The sequence below is a fragment of the Ambystoma mexicanum genome, chromosome 9 (genome assembly GCF_040938575.1).
Source record: "Ambystoma mexicanum isolate Mex_15411 chromosome 9, UKY_AmexF1_1, whole genome shotgun sequence".
In the NCBI taxonomy this organism is placed as follows: Eukaryota; Metazoa; Chordata; class Amphibia; order Caudata; family Ambystomatidae; genus Ambystoma; species Ambystoma mexicanum.
Window position 1 is genome coordinate 1,281,889,379 of NC_090931.1, and position 18,055 is coordinate 1,281,907,433.

At 43.9% G+C, this 18,055-nt stretch overlaps 1 protein-coding gene across 1 annotated transcript in view; it reads right to left on the minus strand.

Moving 5' to 3' along the window:
• Positions 1-16,194, minus strand: part of CEP70 (centrosomal protein 70) — a 1,232,997-nt gene extending 1,216,803 nt beyond the window's left edge. Inside the window, exons 1-2 of the mRNA XM_069616613.1 lie at positions 16,109-16,194; positions 12,074-12,372 (exon numbers count right to left, since the gene is read on the minus strand). Coding sequence (XP_069472714.1) covers positions 12,074-12,076 — 3 coding nt within the window. The 5' untranslated portion in view covers positions 12,077-12,372; positions 16,109-16,194. The remainder of the gene's footprint in view (positions 1-12,073; positions 12,373-16,108) is intronic.
• Positions 16,195-18,055: the final 1,861 nt, after the last annotated feature.

The window sequence follows — 18,055 nt, forward strand, 5'->3', positions numbered from 1 at the left end:
TTAACTCTAGAAGTGGAGATGAGTAACACATGAGGAGAGCCCCTGGAATACAGAAGAGGAGTGTGCTACAGTGAAGATTGAAATAGTGAGCAGGGCACTATATCCTTGGATGTGGAAGGGTGAGCAGGGCCATATCCCTGAGAAAAAGAACCGAGGGGAATAAGTGACAGAGAGGAGGAGAGCCCCAGTGAAGGGGGGGACATTCGGGACACCTGCCAAAAGGAGGAAGGCTTAAATCCAGAGAGAGGCAGGGAGGGCGTGTGGCCCCAGAAGAAGGGATAACAACAAAAAAAAAGAAGAATGCTAGCGAGACCTAAACAGGAAAACTGCCATTTTTTTAATGCCTTCATTTGCTGTGCTTAATTTATAATTCCGAGTACTACGTCTACGTCGCCCAAGAATCTTTATATTACAGCCATCCTGAACCAATTTCCATTCAATAGTCTTATGTTACTTTTGATTAACAAACTCCTTTAAACTTATTCTGGTGTCCGTAGTTGTGTTCTGTGAGGAATCAGAGGGTATCCTCATTGCTTTCCCTGGCAAAGCCTCCACCATGTGGCCAGGGAAAGGCCGAAGCTACCGGATCCTGACCCTGGGGGTGGATATGCAAGGGAGGACTACCTGAGGTGAGGTACCCTAGATGAGACGTGGCATCCCCTCCTTCTTCCTTTCATAATGAATCCTCCATTCCCAAAGCCTTTTCACTTCCACATTTTCCCATTGATTTCCACACTAACATGGTTAGGTAAGATTTTGTAAAGTCCAACTAGTGTGGGACTTCACAAGACTTATATGCTTGGTATTATAGGACCCAACCTTTGATACGGGCATGTACTACACCAGTTGGCAGAGTGACTGAGCAGTCAGGCTTATCTCTGAGAGCAGTACAATGAAATCAGTATGCACAAGGATCCAAGTAAAACACGCACTTTAAAAGTTAAATTACAAATATTTATTTTATATCTACACAAAGCAATTGATCACATTTAAACTAAGCAGTAACTAATAGTAACATTCAGTGGAGTTTTAAATAAAGTTATTTAAGCAACAATAATGTAGGTGAGTACTTTCTTCTTGTACTAAAACATTTCCAGCACACGGAGCAACTTCAATCAAGGTAAGTAATAGCACTTATTGGTTCACCAATACAATTTTGGAGAGAAAACTTAGTTGAGCATAGGAAATCACACTTTAGTGACTGTTACAATACTCTTTTCTCCCAGAGGGATGTAGGAGGGATGTTCCCCAGCAATAAGAGTGAAATACAATCAAATCATGTGTAGGGAACAAGCACTGCTAAAGTCAATAGGGTTCAGAAGCAATGCCTTTAGGGAGCCAGGACAGCCAAAGTCAATGGGACAGTTCTAATTTTGATGCAATCGTCTTAGAATAAATTAGTTGAATAGCCAGTAGTTCATTGAAGAAAAACACAGGAGCTCAAGTGAACCAACTGATGTGCACACACTGTGAAGCCTGCACAAGTGAATTGTGGAGAATTCACAAGTAGAGAAAGGCGGACTTCCCAAGCAAGCTAGGATGCACTAGTTTTGGCAAAAGGTGGTTAAACCCCAACCCCCAAAGTACCTGTGAATTGAAGCAGATGTTCCAGCTGTTTTCCTTCCTGATGGAACAGGGCAGACCAGTGTTCCTGGACCTTGGTCGGGGTGACGAAAGGGAGGACGTCTGCCGGGCTTCTACGGCAGCACTCTCAAGAGGGACTCAGCAGCAGTGGATTCCACATGATTCAGTGGCTCTTTGTGATTTTGGTGCCTTTTTCTTCAACGCCACTAAGAAACAAACAGCTCTGGTTGAATTGTCCTCTGTCTCTCTGTCCTGGACTCTGATGAGGGAACTCTTCTTACTTCTGTAGATGCACAAGGGTGCCCACGAAGTTTTGGCCGGATTCGATCTTTGCAAGACTGTGCACTCGATAGGGGTCTGAGGTCCCCTGGTATTGGGCTTCTGCACCCTAGGAAAGTCAAAGCAAGATGGGGGATGCACCAAAATAAAGCAGGTCTTGTGGCTAGTTGATCCCACCAGCCTACCGTAGATAGACATCCTTCACAGACCTTCCCACATCAACACGAAAACAGGGTCAGTACGACTGCAGAGCTTCAGCAGTCCTGGAAGGTGCTGCTGGCTTCGCTCTGCGTCCACTACTTTGGATTTGGTGTTCCAGTGGTCGAGGGCCTTCAGTCCCAAAACCCTTGCCTTATATGCGATTTTTCATTCATTCATTCACAGCCCTAGGGCTGTCACTCACATGGGGGCAGGGCGTCCTCCAGGACAACCTCCTGCCCAGTTGGAACTGGTTTTGGTCAGACATGCCTACTAACAAAGAACAGTGAAGCTCCTCCCTCACGTCCTCACTTCCTGCCTTCACATACGCACTGGAGCCTGGGAGGGCTTCAGGGCTGATGCCTGCCAAAGGCAAAACACACAAAGGACTAAAACTCCACATAGGGTGTGTGTGTGCTGGACCCACAAAAGAAAAATGGTAAGTAAGATAAGACGGAACTGTAGTTCACTCAAGAAAATCTATTTAAACATGACTGAGTAGAAAAAAAAACTGCTCACTCAGGAGGTCAAAAAATCAAAAAGGTCCCAGATTCGAGCAAAGGGCTGGGGGTCGCTATGGTTAAAAGGAAATTAGCACAGAAACTGACAATTCTCCCTAACAAACATACACCATTTAGGTACCGGGACGAGGTGGAGCCAAGCAAGAACTATGCCGAACTACCAAACAGGTAGTGAGCAGTCTAGTCTTTTTTGGACCAATTAACCTGGCAGGAGGTTTAAAAAGGACAGAGACAGAGAAGATGGTGTCAGCTGTGCAAGCAGGTTCCCAGACAGCTGGAGGAGCGCAGACCATTATACGAAGGATATGTGGCAGAAGCAGCACTGGAGACCACGGGATCGATGCAGGGTGTATGCAGCGGGAAGCAGAGCGAGGGAATGCTGGAGGCCTGTGGCAGACTGCAGAGAGGAAGCAGTCGTGACCACCAGGCGAAGCTTCTGAACGAAGCCTGAGCTGCAAGAGACGCATCTGTGGCAGGAGCGAAGCCACAGTGAGCTGCTGCAGAGAAAAATCGAGGTGCGCACGAGAGAGAGGGATGGTGGTGGTCTGAGGCCTTGCTTCAATGTCGTCTGCCACAATCAGTGAGTTAGCCTAAAAGGTGGAAACAGGGCACGGCTGTTAGGGAGAATTCTCATTTATGTGCCAATTCCCTTCAACCTTAGAGACCCCCAGCTCTTTTGCTGGACTTTAGGACTTTTTAATTTTAACCCGTGGAGCGAGTGAGACCTTTTTCTCACACATGTGTTTTGACCCGATGGATTGTGTGTTTTCACTGTTTTGGAGTCTGACAATCTCCATAGGCATCTACTTTTTGTCTGGTGACGCAGCATCTTCAGTGCAGTGTCACAGAGAAATCCTCTGGATTTCTCATAAGGTTTAAATACCTTTTCTTGTGTGAACTACTGTTCCCAAGAATAGTAAAATGAAAGTGACTTTACTTACCTTTTCTCTTTGTAGGTAGGTCCAGCACGCCCCATTTTATGTAGAGTGCTGGGGGGTTACCTAGTAGCCGCTTATCCTACATTCTCATGTAACATTTTTGTGTTACCCTCACTACTTTAAATGGCTGTTGGCAGTGGTTTAATTATTGTGCTTTTCTACCGCAGGCTGAATCCTCAGCTGCAGCACAGCCCCCATGGGTGACCATTTTTGTAAAAATGGCCCGGTCATCTTTTTTCGCCATTTTCTGTTTGTGAGTTTTTTCTTGGGTTTTACTCTGTGTATTGAGCCAGGATTGAGCCCTTTGTTCGTTTTGCCTTTGGCGGGCTTCACCCTGAAGCCCACCTCTGGCTTCATTGTGTCAGGAAAGGCAGGATGTGAGGGAGGTTCCCGAAACTCCCCTGTCCTTTATCTCTAGGAGTGCCTGAATGAAACCAGTCCTGAGTGTCTGGCTGGCTGGCCTGAACACCCTGCTGTGTGATTGACAGCCTAGGCTGTGCATGGATGGGAGAAACCTGCTTAAAAGGCAAGGGTTTTGGGAGTAGAGGTAGAGTCGACCACTGGGAGAAACACCCGACGAAGAAACCGTGAACGAAGCTTGATGCAACCTCCTGGACCTTTGAATTGCCAGGTGAAGCCCTGCTGCTGTGCTGAAAATCCAATTCGACAGAGAAGCTCCGGAAGGAGGACTTCTTCCCTTGGGTTAGTGGGACCAACTAACCCCAAGACGAACTCCACTGGACCATCTTCCCTGACTGGCTGTACTTCTTTGCTGCTGCAAGAACCTAGTGCCAGGGGTCGAGAAATCTGTAGTTGATTGCAACAACTGTAATCTGGCCAGGAGCTCCAGGAGTATCCTAAGGACCCTCCAGAAACAGAACAACCAGAGCTCGAGTCCCCTCACCAGAGTGCACGACCCATGGAGTGAAGGAAGCCCAACCATTATCCGAGATCCGCGAAGGTGCTGTTTACCGAGCGCTGAAACCGCAAAGTGCAGCTGACCCCGAAAAGAGCCCGTAGCTGTTGACAACCTCCAATTTCCCACTCAAGGAGCCCTCCAGATGTCTTCCCTCTTGTCCCCACGACTGAGGCTCAGGAACCCAGGGTCTGCATCGCTGCAAATGGACAGAATTAAGCTGGACCACTCTTCCTTTAACAAGAGGTACTGTATAGACTTGGGGTACGTACCTCAGTGTCTTTTTAGTTGTGTTCTTTTTAGTTGAGAATTGCATTAGCTTACCTTTAGAGTTGATTCCAACTCTCCTTTTCACAGGCTTAACAGCTTGTGACCCTACAAGTGATTGTCTAACAAACTCTCTAACTTTGATTCTAAGAAGTACCTCAGCTCCATAGACTGTTTCAAATTGACTTTGGCTGTCCTGGCTCCCTGCAGACTCTTCTAGTCCACGGACTTTGAAATTTCTGTCCCTCATAGGTGGTAACTTGTTTTAGACTGTTATTGCTGGAAAAGGCTTGTCTAGATCTCATTGGAAGATTTAAGTGTCATCACCAATACTGAGAACCTGTTAAAACTTTTTCCTTCCTTAAACCTTTCCTTTTTTCAACCTCAGAATCTGCAAAGTGTATTCAGTGTGATATATAAGTGCCAATACTGTCCTTGTGAAGTCACCGAAGGGTGCAGGAAGTGTGTGAAAAGCTTATCTAAAGAGTATCCACTAAACTTGTGCTGATCCTGAAAATTATTTTAAAGTATATTTACCTTGATACATAAATTGCCTTTTTAACGAATGCTTACTTAAAAATTGATGTTCACTAAATAAATAATTATTTATAACTGAAACCTTGAGTGTAGTGTTACTTGGTTACCTGTATTTGCTAATTTCATTTATACAGCTCTGCAGCTCATATTTAACCCTCTTGAGATAGGCCTGGCTGCTCAGTAACACTACCAACTTGTGTAGTACAGAACTATACTAAAAGGTGGGTTACCTAATACCAAGCAGATAAGTGTTGTGTAGTCTCACACAGTGTTACTACACCAATTCTTACCTAACACTGGTGGCAGGCAGTGGGATTGGCGTAGAGTGATTACATTGACTATTGGTTATACTTGTGCTCAACTAAACCAGCCATAAGACTAAGCTCCAACAAAAGGTTAAGCAACTGTAACATGCCAAATATGGATAACTTTAATGAGGCAGCCCTGATTATCCTGACAGTAGAAATCAAAGATATGTGTAAAACCAGGGGTTTGACTCTGAAAGGAAAAGCATGTGAATTGATTGTAAGGCTGTTAAATCACCAAAGCTTGAGTAGTAGGCCTGTAACACCTACTCACCCAAATACTGTGGAGGATAATGATGAGGATACTAGTTTAGAGTCAAACTCCAATCTGCAAGAGGAGTCAGAGGAGGGAGAAGAATTGCAAGTGGAGTCAGAGGAGGGAGAAGAATTGCAAGTGGAGTCAGAGGAGGGAGAGGCGTCTCCAGAAAAAAGCACCCTCTTCCACAGCCTGCCCCTGCACCTCAGCCACTTTCCATTGGGAACCCACAAGGTCCAAATGTCACCCAGAGTATATTTCACTTAAAAGACTAAGATTAGAGTTGGAGTTCAAGAAACTAGATGTCCAAGCTGAAACCAAACATCAAGAGGTGAAACTAAGAGAAAGACAAATGCAGCATGAAATGGAATTGAGAAAGATATCTGTTGATTCTGCTTCCCTTTCAGGGTCTTCTAGGTCTACTAGTCCAAACAGGTCTCGCCTCCCTAAAGTGAGTATGTATGAACCTAAACTTGATGTGTTGGATTGGCTGGGTACGTTTAAATATGCCTATGGTCTTCAAGGAAGAAGTGGGAATGATTTAATTCCATGGCTCATGTCTAGGCTCCCCCTGAATGGCTGAGATGGAGTTGGGTGCCGTTGAGAGAAAGGATTATGAATGCGTAAAGCCAGATTTGGAAAACTCCTTCCAGTACCTTAAGAGGTTTAGGACCATCAAAAAGACGGATGGTACCCCCCTTGGGCTACCTGGGTATGTGAATGTTTGAAAAACCTAGATGGTTTGGTTAAGGGGTACCGAGTACACACCTTTGAAGGAATGAGAAATCTTTTCTTACTAGAATCTATGTTTGATGCCTGCTCTCCTGAGCCAAGACAGCACTTGGCTGACTCAAAAGAAATTGTTCCTAAAAAGCTAGCACAAACTGCTGATTTATGGGTAGCCAACAGGGCCACTCACAAGAAGTAAGAGGGGACAGTTATGCTCACCTGGTATCCACAGGGACGCCACCCAGCCCTGGTTGGATGATTTGCACTCTCGAACCCTCTCCCGGTCCCCTGGTAAGGCCTCTGGTTAAAGATGGGTCTGCAATATAGGAGAGCTGGATTCAATACCAGATTGCCTTTATGTTTTCTCACCTCCCTTGGCCACAACTCCTTCCTCCCCCTTGGGCCCTCTCCCCACCTTAATATTGTAGAAGGTGGATTCTCCGTCCTGCTCCTCGTGGCAGGGGCGCGTAGATGTGGGGGGCGAGCAGCGACCAAGTTACTTCACTGGTGCAAGCCCCCCCTGTGGGAATCCAGGCCTGCTGCGACTCAGTAGGTTTGCTGCTTTACAGTCTTTCTATGCAGTTCTTATGGTCCTCTTAGTTCGAATAATAATGTCTTGCTTCTTTCCTTTTAGGTATGGAAAGGTATTTTGGAGTTGTCATGCAGTTTGAAGATAAGCATGGGCGGGTAGGTGAAAGCGCGGTGTGCGCGATGCTGTCCGGTGAGTAATGCGCGATGGGCGACGCTGTTTCGCCTTTTATATTGCTAACCTGTGTCTTTTCTCTCCTTGCAGGTTGCGATGTTCCTTGCCGAGTGCAGTAATGTTCCAGCAATGATACTGACCAGGAGATAACTACCCAGGTAAGAATTGTGTGGCTTTTTCATTCGGAAGGAAACGCGAGTAAACGCTTACTAATACTGTCTTTCTTTCTCCTCTTTCCAGGTTATGATATTCCAGATTGCATGCAGTGCCGGATGATGGAGTTCGTACCTTCAGGTGAGTGGAACTGAAGTCGGCGATGGATTGAATACAGGATACTGTTCCGGGTAAGTTTCGTAGTGCTCTTTCTCTCTCTGCAGGTCCTTGGTTTCAGGTAAGCTGGCATCAAAGAACTGGACACGGTGAGTGTTACGCTGCCCACAGCAGAAGAACGCAAAGCATGTTCTGCTGTTTGGGTGTGATTTAAATAGTCTGAGGTAAAGTAGTCCAGGTAAAATAGTCCCAGGCCTGCCACACCCAAAGTAGTCCAGGTAAAGTAGTCCCAGGCCTGCCACACCCAAAAGACTAGACTTTATAGCTCAGTTCCTTGTAACTGAGCTATGTGTGTGCCTCCATGTTGGCTGAACCCCCCCCCCCCCCAGAAGTTAAATAGTCCCATTCTAATGTTGGTCTTCATGATGGTTATGAACCTGGCGCCAAAGGCGCCAGGACTGACTCCAAGAGAGTCTTGGATGAGGTTTTAAGGCCTTTGACCTGGCTCTAACTGGAAGGCTGACTTGCCAGTGAGGGTCAGGGACAAGGGTCATGCCAGGGACGCAGCACAAGAAAGAGGGTAAAGAGAATTCCAATTCCAACCATCCAAACGAGGGCCACAAACATAGCAAGGGTATATTCTTTCTTCCCCTAACCTTTTTCTTTTGACACCAAACTCAGTATTGCTTTAAATGTACCAGTGATATATCAATGTCCACATTGTCCTAAACAATTGAAGTTACCCCAGGGTATAGGAAGTGTTTATATGGCATTCCCAAAGGGTATCTAGTGATTTACTGAAACTGAGTGTGTATTCTGAAGAATATTTAAGTGTTACATATTTGCTCCCTTCTAAAGAAGGCTTATTCAAACCGACTGTTTAAATTAACAAATAATTATTTAATCAAGAAACCTTGAGTAGAAGTGTTATTTGGATACTTGTCACTGTGAATCTCTATGCTACAACCCTACAGATCACATTGACCCGTCTTGAGATAAGCCTGGTTGCTCAGTCACTATAACAACATGTGTAGTACATGCTTATACCAAAGGTTGGGGTAAATATTGCCAAGAGGACAAGGCTGGTACAGTCTTCCACAGAGTACTGCATACAATCTTGCCTAACAAGGCACTACATGACTCAAGCCGCAGTCCATCGCAGGGGTTGTTCAAGCATATTTTAAGGGCCTCAGGAGGATAAATGGTTGTTATACCTGCTATGGTTCCAACCTGAGATACATATATTTGACAGATGAAAGACCTCTGCATCGGGTGCATTAACCCACTAAGAATATCAAAAAACACCAAAACCTTAGTAAACTCAATTAAGAAAAGGGTTATGGGTGAAAGGATCGAATACAAAGGATTGAAATGCAATACATTCGAGTCAATACATTGGTCCCACCCCAAACCCTTTGTTTAGCCCAAAAAACATTAATTTTACCTATACCAAAACCCCCAAAATAAAATACATTAAAAAAAGGCACTCAGTCTTTTTTTCAGCTCCTTTTGACTCTAATGTATTGCATTTAATCCTTTTTTTTCAAATGAATGACTGAAGAAAAGGCATCTGGCCCAATTTATTATGTGGTTTCTCTTAGGAGCCATATACAGCCTACTTGTATGGGGGATTTTTTATAGCCGCCAACTTGTTGCACAGGTGTTGCCCTGACATGAAGATCCTGGTCCGACTTGAGATTTCTATTGACATGTATGAGACTTAATGCATATTTTGGAGGGATTAGGAAAGGGGACATTTTTGGCGAAGTATGTTTTAAACAGCAGGAATGTTTTTCAGAATAGAACACTTTTTTAAACAAAAAGTTAGATGACTTCATCAATAACCTCCGTTTAATGTTACAGTGAAAGGTCTCATTAAGCCAACTGTCCAGCTGTAATTGGAGGCATATTTTGTGACTATTTTGTAACTCACATTATTGTAATGCGCTGTGAGGTACAGATAATGCAAAAGTCAACATGTAAGTGGAGAAATTTGCGAGCAATACCTACATCTGTTTTTCTAAATCTGTATTCTCCATTTAGAGCTGTAGTCCTCTCAAACCTTGAAGAAAAACAGTGGGGTTCCTGCAGTAAGTAACTGGATGGCCATGTGTAGCCGTTTATAATTAATTTTGTATTTATTTATTTGCATTGAAATCGAATTAACAATTATTTTGCAAAATTTGCATTTTCCGTAGCCGTTTATAGTATAATTTTACAGCCTTTAAGTGTTGCAAGAAAATATGTTATTATGCCTTTTGAATGAAAGGCTTTACATGAAAAATCAGTATGGTTAATGCTTTTGTGTAAGAGAAGGAGTGAAATTGACAACTTTCTTTCAAAAGCAAGGCTGGAGGAAAAATACTTGAAATTGTACACACGTTTTAAATGCTAGAAAGGCAAATGTCACTTGTGCACAAGCTGTTTCTATAATGTATACACTTTCTTGGTGAATCTTTAAAAGGAGTGGGTTCTGGAGGCACAATTGCTCCATTTTATTTAGAAGCAACTTTTGCCTTAGCTCACGGGTGAGGCTGACAGGGGTGATTTATGCAAGTTGCCAGGAGGCTAATTCAGCAGGAACTGAAACCAGCTCTTGCCTTGGACTATCAAAGCGAATACCATGAACTAAATAGCGCTCAGCACCCCTCAAATTCGATCCCTGAATCACAGGTGAGACCTACACTGGCTTTCTGGTGCCGGCTCGGATTCATTTTAAGTCGGCTACGTTAGTACATAGATGCCTTAATGGCCTGGCTCCCATTTACTTCAAATCGCTGGTGTCAAGCTATACTCCGGCCAGAACATTGCCTCCTCCGATCTGTTCTTGGCTAAGTGTAAAGGATTAAACGCAAGAATGGACTGGGCAGCTCCTTCCCAACCTGTGCGGCGAACCTCTGGAACTCTCTTCCTTTGAGGATTAGACAAGAGCAAAACCTTGCCTCCCTCTGGCGGTCCCTGTACACTTTCTTGTTTGAATAGCAGCTTCTCCTCCCCCTCTTGCCTCTCTGTACAAGATCCCAGATTGTCTCTTTTTTTATGTTTGTCGTTGGTGTGTTTATGTGCGCCCTTATGCCTGCAGGCTACCGGCGTGTTAAAAGTAAATAAATAAAAATAAATAAATGCTTATGAATTTGGTAAACTAATGCTTCAGATAATAACTTTTTCCACCCCACGTGCCCAAAACTCTGATCTTGGGTAACTATCTTTCTCTGTGTACTTCCCCACTACTCATCTAAAAATGTTGGAATGCTTAGAAATCAGCACTGTGGACTGCAATATGAAGTGTTATATCCAATAACAAAGCGAGACATGAGGAAATGGTTAAGAAAAATGTTACACTGAATCCTAATTTGGGGTTCCATTCTTGAGCAAAGTGGTTTCATTTTTGGAAAAAACAGGACTACCCCACACAGAGGAAAAGAGATGCTGAAAAAGGAGCTCCCCTTCCTATTTACCAGCCTAAATGGAAAGCAGAAGAAAAGCAAGACCAGCGAACGTCAACCTGATCGGACCACTGAGGCTGCACAAATACCGGCGAATGAAAAAGGGAGTTGGGCCAACTGGGATTTGTAATCCTGCGTACGGTGATAGCCAGACCCAGGGGGGAAAACCTAGAACTAGAATGGCCCAAGACATCAGGTGAAGCAGGGAACAAATCGTAAAGAGGAGGAACCACCGAAATAGGAGGACGCAGGTGTAAAAAGCCAGCAGTTAGCAGACAGAGTAAAAGGTGTTCGGGTGAGATTAGGAGGTGTAATGGTAGACCTTGAGACCAGGAGTAAGGGGGGAGCAGAGCGCTAAGTAGTCTGTGGAGCACTTGGATACAAGTGCAGAGAAGGTATTAGTTGCAAGAGAGAGTGGTACAGCTGTAAAAGGTTGTAGCTGTGAGTATAAGGGCTTGTTAGAGTGATTGGAATTAGAGACAGGGTAAGAGAGGAAGGAGGTTGCGTAGCTACTGGAAGGTGAGCTTGGTAAAGGGATAGAGAGATAAAAGTGAGAGTGAAAGAGGAGATGGGTCTAGAGGGCGAGGTTGAAAACAGGAGAGAGTAGTTGGATGGGGGAGCATAGAGAGAGGAAGGAGCGGGAGAATACTGGAGGGCAGGGGTGTTACATCTCTGCATATCTAACCCTGGGTGGAGCTGTCTGCAGATCTGTGGGGCATTGTCAACCGCCAAAAGAGAACACCCTGAATCACTACTTAATCTTTTCTTGCATAAATCTGCATTTCCAGAAACACTGACTCCCATTCCCATAATGCACCTGCCTGCTTTCACAGTGACTGGAAGGAGCTAGATACATTTAAATGTATTACAACAATCAAAATGCCACAGCAATTACTGTGCTTATGTTTCTAAACAAAAACACTGAGTATTTCAGCACTGGCTCCTCTCCCAAAGTCCATGCCAAGAAATTTCACAAACCACACTTGTGACTGCTTGTGTGCAGCTCACTTACAGCGACATAGCACTGCTTATAAACTGGCACAATCTCAAGTTCCCAGTTCATACATTGTACTCTCAAACTTGGGCAGCAGCCGCTCATTTTGGAATCTCTCTGCTTTGCTTACCATTTTGCCTTGCTTGTGACTGATCCCTGCTCCTGTGTTGCCGTGTTCCAATTTCCACAGCCCTGCTGTGCTGGCTCGGTCTTCTAACCACCTGCTGCCAGCGTATTTTCTCCTTTTCTTTGTGCCGTGTCCCTGCAGTCGTCAATCCCAGTTTCTTGTGCCGATTTTCCTGCAGCTTCCAGTCCCTACTTATTGTGCAGTGCCCCTGCGGCTTAGAGCATCAACAAGGGTACTTTCCACTTTTTTGTTGTTTTCCGTGGACTCGTCTTGATTGGGGGAGCGTCTAATCTGCAACAATACTAAATGAGACAAATTACCCCATCCTTAAAGCACACAGATGTTACCCAGGGGCCACTGATTAATCAAGCATGTTTCTGAAGCCCAATTAGCAACAAAACCCACAGAAAGATTCTTAATATAAAAAATACACTATCATTCATTTATTACATAGTCTGCATACCATTTTAAATACATTTTTACTTTTTCAAAAACACATATGACAAAAAATGCCTTTTTTTAGTGTATTGGCAAGGTTAGTACATATCACCAAGGTGAATGCCTCTTCTTTTTACACACCGCTATTGATCCAACACTAATATACTCAGTATCATACGAAACCAAACCTCCAAGTGCTATTGAAAATATAGTGTTGTATGTCTAATGTTATCTAAACCGTATGATTTGGTCATTACATTTTTTTGCGACCAAGAGGTACAGTGACCAAACTACATTGGTTGTATAGAGATAAGACTAGTTGAACATTGTCTAGTCACATTATGGTGGACACCTCTGGGTGTCAGCCCTTTTCTTTCGGATACATTTATCTCAGAACGTCCAGAACACTTCAAAAGGGCCTTCATCGGGACAAGAATGCTTTCTGATAGTGAATAAATCTTAGCGGTGAAACCCTTTTTTCTGCTTGTGGCAACACAAACCACAACACCAAGTTAAAAGCTTCAAAACCTGGGTTGTTGAAACGCATAAAATTATCAGTGATCCCATCGTTTCACATAGGGGATCTAACCTGTATTTCTTTCTAATGGTGAGTCGAGCAAGCCATTTTGAAATTCCTTTAAACCGGATGGGTAACCATCACTTCCTACACGGAACATTCAACCACTCCCTATTAATGTTTTGTTCTGTTGTTCATAACACATACACAATAGTGTTTAATCCTAAAACAAGTAAATTCACTAACCTCAAGTATAGAAAAAATTACATCCAATTAGATCGCTTGGAGACGACCGTTGATTCATTTAATTTTCAATTTCAAAAGTTCTCGAACCACATGAATTATTAGAAGGAAAAGAAATTCCTTGTTTTTAACTTCACTAATCGTAACAACTGACAAAATTAATTGACAGATTGCAGATTCCATTATATTTATGGGACCCATTCTGTGCAGGGAGCATCTTTTAATAACGATGGAACCATAAACTTTAACGTGTATTTGGATGTACTACAGGCCACTGTTAGGGAGATTTATCATTTTTATGCTTCATCTCCTATCCTAGTGAGACCCCCAAAACATTTGTTCTGGACTTCTGGACCTTTTTCCTTAATCCTGAATGAGTAGGGACTTTTTTCCACTGATACATTCTTATGGGCTGTCTTTTTGGAACTCTATTCCTTGTATTTTAACCTGTCCTAACTCTTAAAGGCATCTGTTTTTTACAATGGCAGCACACAGCTCCTTATGGGCAGTGTTGTTGGGACCCTTAGGGCCCTCCTTTGAGAATATTTACTTTATCCTGGAGTAACTACTGTTCTCAAGGATAGAGAGATACTTAGTATTTCTCCAAAAACTAGATAAGTCTGTGAGATTTGCACACACCAACTTCAGTGGAGCGCCAAAGGGATACTTAGTATCCCCCTTCACTCCGCTCCTGTGACTTTTTAGTCACATAGACAATCTCCTAGTTATGTCTGGTGGCAGTGGACGTGTTCTACTAACTATTGTGTGATTTTTCTACACAGGCTATGTACATAGCCTCGATTAAGCACAATAGGGGCACCCGAGTCCTAACTCAGGGGCTTACTTCTTTTTTTGCCATTACTAGTGTGGTTGTTCATTGTCAGCCCTTCTTCTACCATTCTAGGGGAAGGGTCTGTGTGTGTGCGCACTTTTCCTTTGACGGGAACTTTGGAGTGTCCCTGCCTAGGCTCCAGTGTGTCTGGGCAGGCAGGAAGTGGAGGAGGAGTTTTCCAGCCCCCTGTCCTTTGGTTGGCACAGTGTCTGAATGGGACCATCTCCCACTGGGGGTCTGGCTGTCCTGGTGGACAGCCAAAAGCCCCCTTTCTGTAAAATGCAGAAGTAGATTGCAGAGGAGTATGTGCTGGAACTGTATAAAAGGTAAGGCTTCTGGAGTAGAAAGCAAGTCGACCACTGGAAGCTAGAGCAACCGAAGACGACCAGAGACGCTGGCAAACCCTTTGCAACACTGTGAAGCGACCATTGCTGTCCTGACCCAGTTTTCTATCCGACAGAGGAACTCCAAACAGGACGATACTTCCCTTTGACTGGTGGGAACAACCAGTCCCAAGTCAAACTTTGAAACAAGCCATCTCCCGAGGTCTGGTGCGTTTCCACAGCTGCGGAACCCCAATACCAGAAGACCTGCTTAGTTTGCCTGGTCGATCTTCTTCGCTTCTTCCAGTCACACACTCTGCTGAGGGGATCTTCGCAAGGCTGAATCCGTCCAACTCTTTGGTGAGCCCTCAAGGACACTCCAGAGATCGGATCCAACTCGCCCACACCCCCTCAGCAGAGTGTGTGACTGGAAGAAGCGAAGGAGATCGACTGTGCGAATCGCGTCCTTTGTTGGTGCTGCAGAAAAGGTGCCAAATCCAGAGTAAGCCGAGAAGTTGATGAAAGCCGAGGTCCTCCATAGGGACTGCTACTGAGAGATCATGTAAATTGTCCTGCCTTTAGTCACCAGACCAAGGAACCCGGAGGTCAGGTCCTGCGCTGCTGCATGAAGGAGAATCCAGCCATAACAGTTTCTTCTAACCTAAGGTACTGTGGGGAGAAAGGTATTGCTTACCTTAATCCGTACAGTCGCCCAATTGTATTGGAGTGCACCCAGAGGGCAACCCCCTCTTACCTCCGACCAAAGCCGCTGCTTGTGTCCCCTCACTGAGTCCTGTAACAGGGTCTCCCACTTTAGTTTAGCCTTCTAACATCTTCCTTCCTTGAGACTTGAAAGTATCCTCAGGAACTTTTGACTTTTACCACATTACAAGACTTTCTGCCTTTGGCTAGGGTTGCAAATCAGACTCCAAAAGACTTGCTGTGGGTAATAACTGCCTCTATAACTCAAAGCTCTGTTGAATTAGCACTAACCAACTGTTTTCCCTCCAATAAATCACTATCTTACCCTTGTATGCTAACCAAATGCATTACCGTATTATTTTCCGCCTAAACATTAGAATCGTTATACAGTAAACCTGTCTGAACTAAATAGATACAGTTGCAAGTGTTCTAGTGAGAGTACATCCAAAAGTATTCCTATTTGTTCTAACGTTAACCTGTGAAGTATTTAAAGTGACTCTGGTGTAAATATAATAAATATATACTTTTTATATAATTATATGGAAGTGTTTCTATGCATTTCTAATTGGGTTCAGTGTACTTACCTACAGCTCACATCTTCCTCTTATGATAAGCCTGACTGCTCTGCCACACTACCAAGGTGCCAGCATTAGTACAGACTGATACTAAGATTTGGGGGATCTACAAACCACTGGAATAGTTTACAATAATCTTACCTACAGGTGGGACTCTAGGAAAACTCCCCTAACAGCCACATGCAATACGCATTGTGTGCGTTATAAATGTCATATCATTTGAACCATGATTAGCACTAGGCTTCGTTGGATAATCAACCAAGCCTTCTGAGCCAGACGCCATAATAAATATAGAGCCATAATACAGAGATCGTTCGCACTCCGCAAAATGAATAACACGTCTTGATTAATCTAAAGAGGCTATTCTCTTGTCTCACGTACAATCACAAAACTCTACGCGCTACTTACTTCTTTATTGTCAAAGCCATAACGTCTAAAAGCATTGCATGGAAACAGACGATAACGAGGCTTGGGACGCAACATCAGTTGCCCCCAGAACGAGGCTTGAACAGCATTCACTACTTTAGTAGTCCCTCTTTCAACATTGTTTCAACACTTGGTCGTGTGTATTTCCTCAATTACACATCACTGTGCATTTGAACAAATGTATGAAAACAAATGTATGAAACGCGTTTGTTGACCACGCATATATGCGAATGGTGTCGTGGCTGACTGAATTGCATAATCTCCGTAATATATCTCGAAAACAACAAGCCATGGTTAAACATAGCTCTCAACCATTTGTGTTACAAAGGCTGGTGAAAACCCCCGATTTCGTTTTTGGCGGGTGAGATGCCTATTGGAATGAACGGACGTGCAGGAGGCTTGGCGGGTGAGTCAGCTCTTCACAAGTTGGGTGACACCTGGCGAAAGCGTGCAAGTTGAGGGATATGCATAAAAACAGCCACACGATGGCAAGAGGTAGAACACATCAATGCAAGGATTACACCAACGTACTTGCCTTTAGTGGGAAAACTGCATGTCTATAATGACAAAAGCAGCAATGAAAACCGCTTCGCATCCTTATCACAAATTGCTCACGTTTTCCACAGAATTTCGCCCCTACTCGTACCCAGTCATCATAGATATAACATTACAAGGGGCACACCTGTTCATTTATATTGCATGCCTAAACTTGTTTCCACTTTTTGACATTATCAGTTATTAGACATGTGCCACATACTTGAGATCATGGAGTAGTTTTGGGAACCATAGAGAAGATAACTATTCATAGAGTTAGTGATCCATATCTTTAGTTTGTGCCATTAGAACCTGTTATTCATCCCCGACCTAATAAAGTAATTAAGTTGTTGAACTTCACACATGACTAATGTGCGATCGGTCACTATGCCACTGAGCTCACGAAGAAAAGCCCAGACAAGAAATTGTCAAGGTGAATTTCTCCAACCATCCGATGTGTTCATCCTGTTCCACTCTAGCACTTCTGAATGGATTGCCAACATGAAGAGGATCATGAAAGGAGAGGCGAGAATTCCACCATAGACTACATGATGACCCAGAAGCACTTTGAGATCAACTAAGACCACACTATTCCAGAAACCCTAAAGCAGAATACGAGACAAATAAAAATGACAAGGCATTTAAAGATCTTCTGATTTGTCTTCTAGTTGGATGCCCCCACACGTATAAGAACCTTACAAAAAAGGTAGCAGGCGCCCGGAATGTTTTTTGCTCACTGTACCTTTCACAGATGGGAAATAACCATTTGCATATCGGTCTTTGTCCCGCTCACATGCGCAGTCCAGCACCGAAATGCTATGGCAATTCTCTTCTGAACAAGAGTACCAACAGCAACCGCATACACATGTTTCAGCCTTGTTGGGCCTCATCAGTGAGGGGAAGCTGTGCATCTCTGAGAACAGTGAGCAGTTATCAACAGGATGAAAAATCTGGGCTTGACCATTGGAGAGGATCAATTTACTGTTGACAAGCCCCTGGCAGCCAGGATAGATGAGACCCTATCCCTTATGAGGAACCTGAAGGCGTTCTAATTTCTTTGTCCCCAGCATGCTTTGTTGGGGAGAGGACGTCCTTGGGTGAGACATGGTACCCCCATTCCTTTTTCACAATGACCCTGCAGTCCCAGAAGCCTTTATATGTTGTTGTCAAACCTTTCCCTTTCCTTCCTTTCCAAATGACCCTTGGAATTGCCATTGTTATACTAAGACAAATAAGAAATTGCCTAGAAGGAAACTGCCTTATTTAGGCAGATTAAACATATATCAATTTCCTCTTATTAATACAGGGGAACGTCAGCTCCATGATAAGACAAGGAATAAACAAGTGCAAATTATACCCATTACCAGTCAGCCTTCACCTCTTTCTTACTCACAA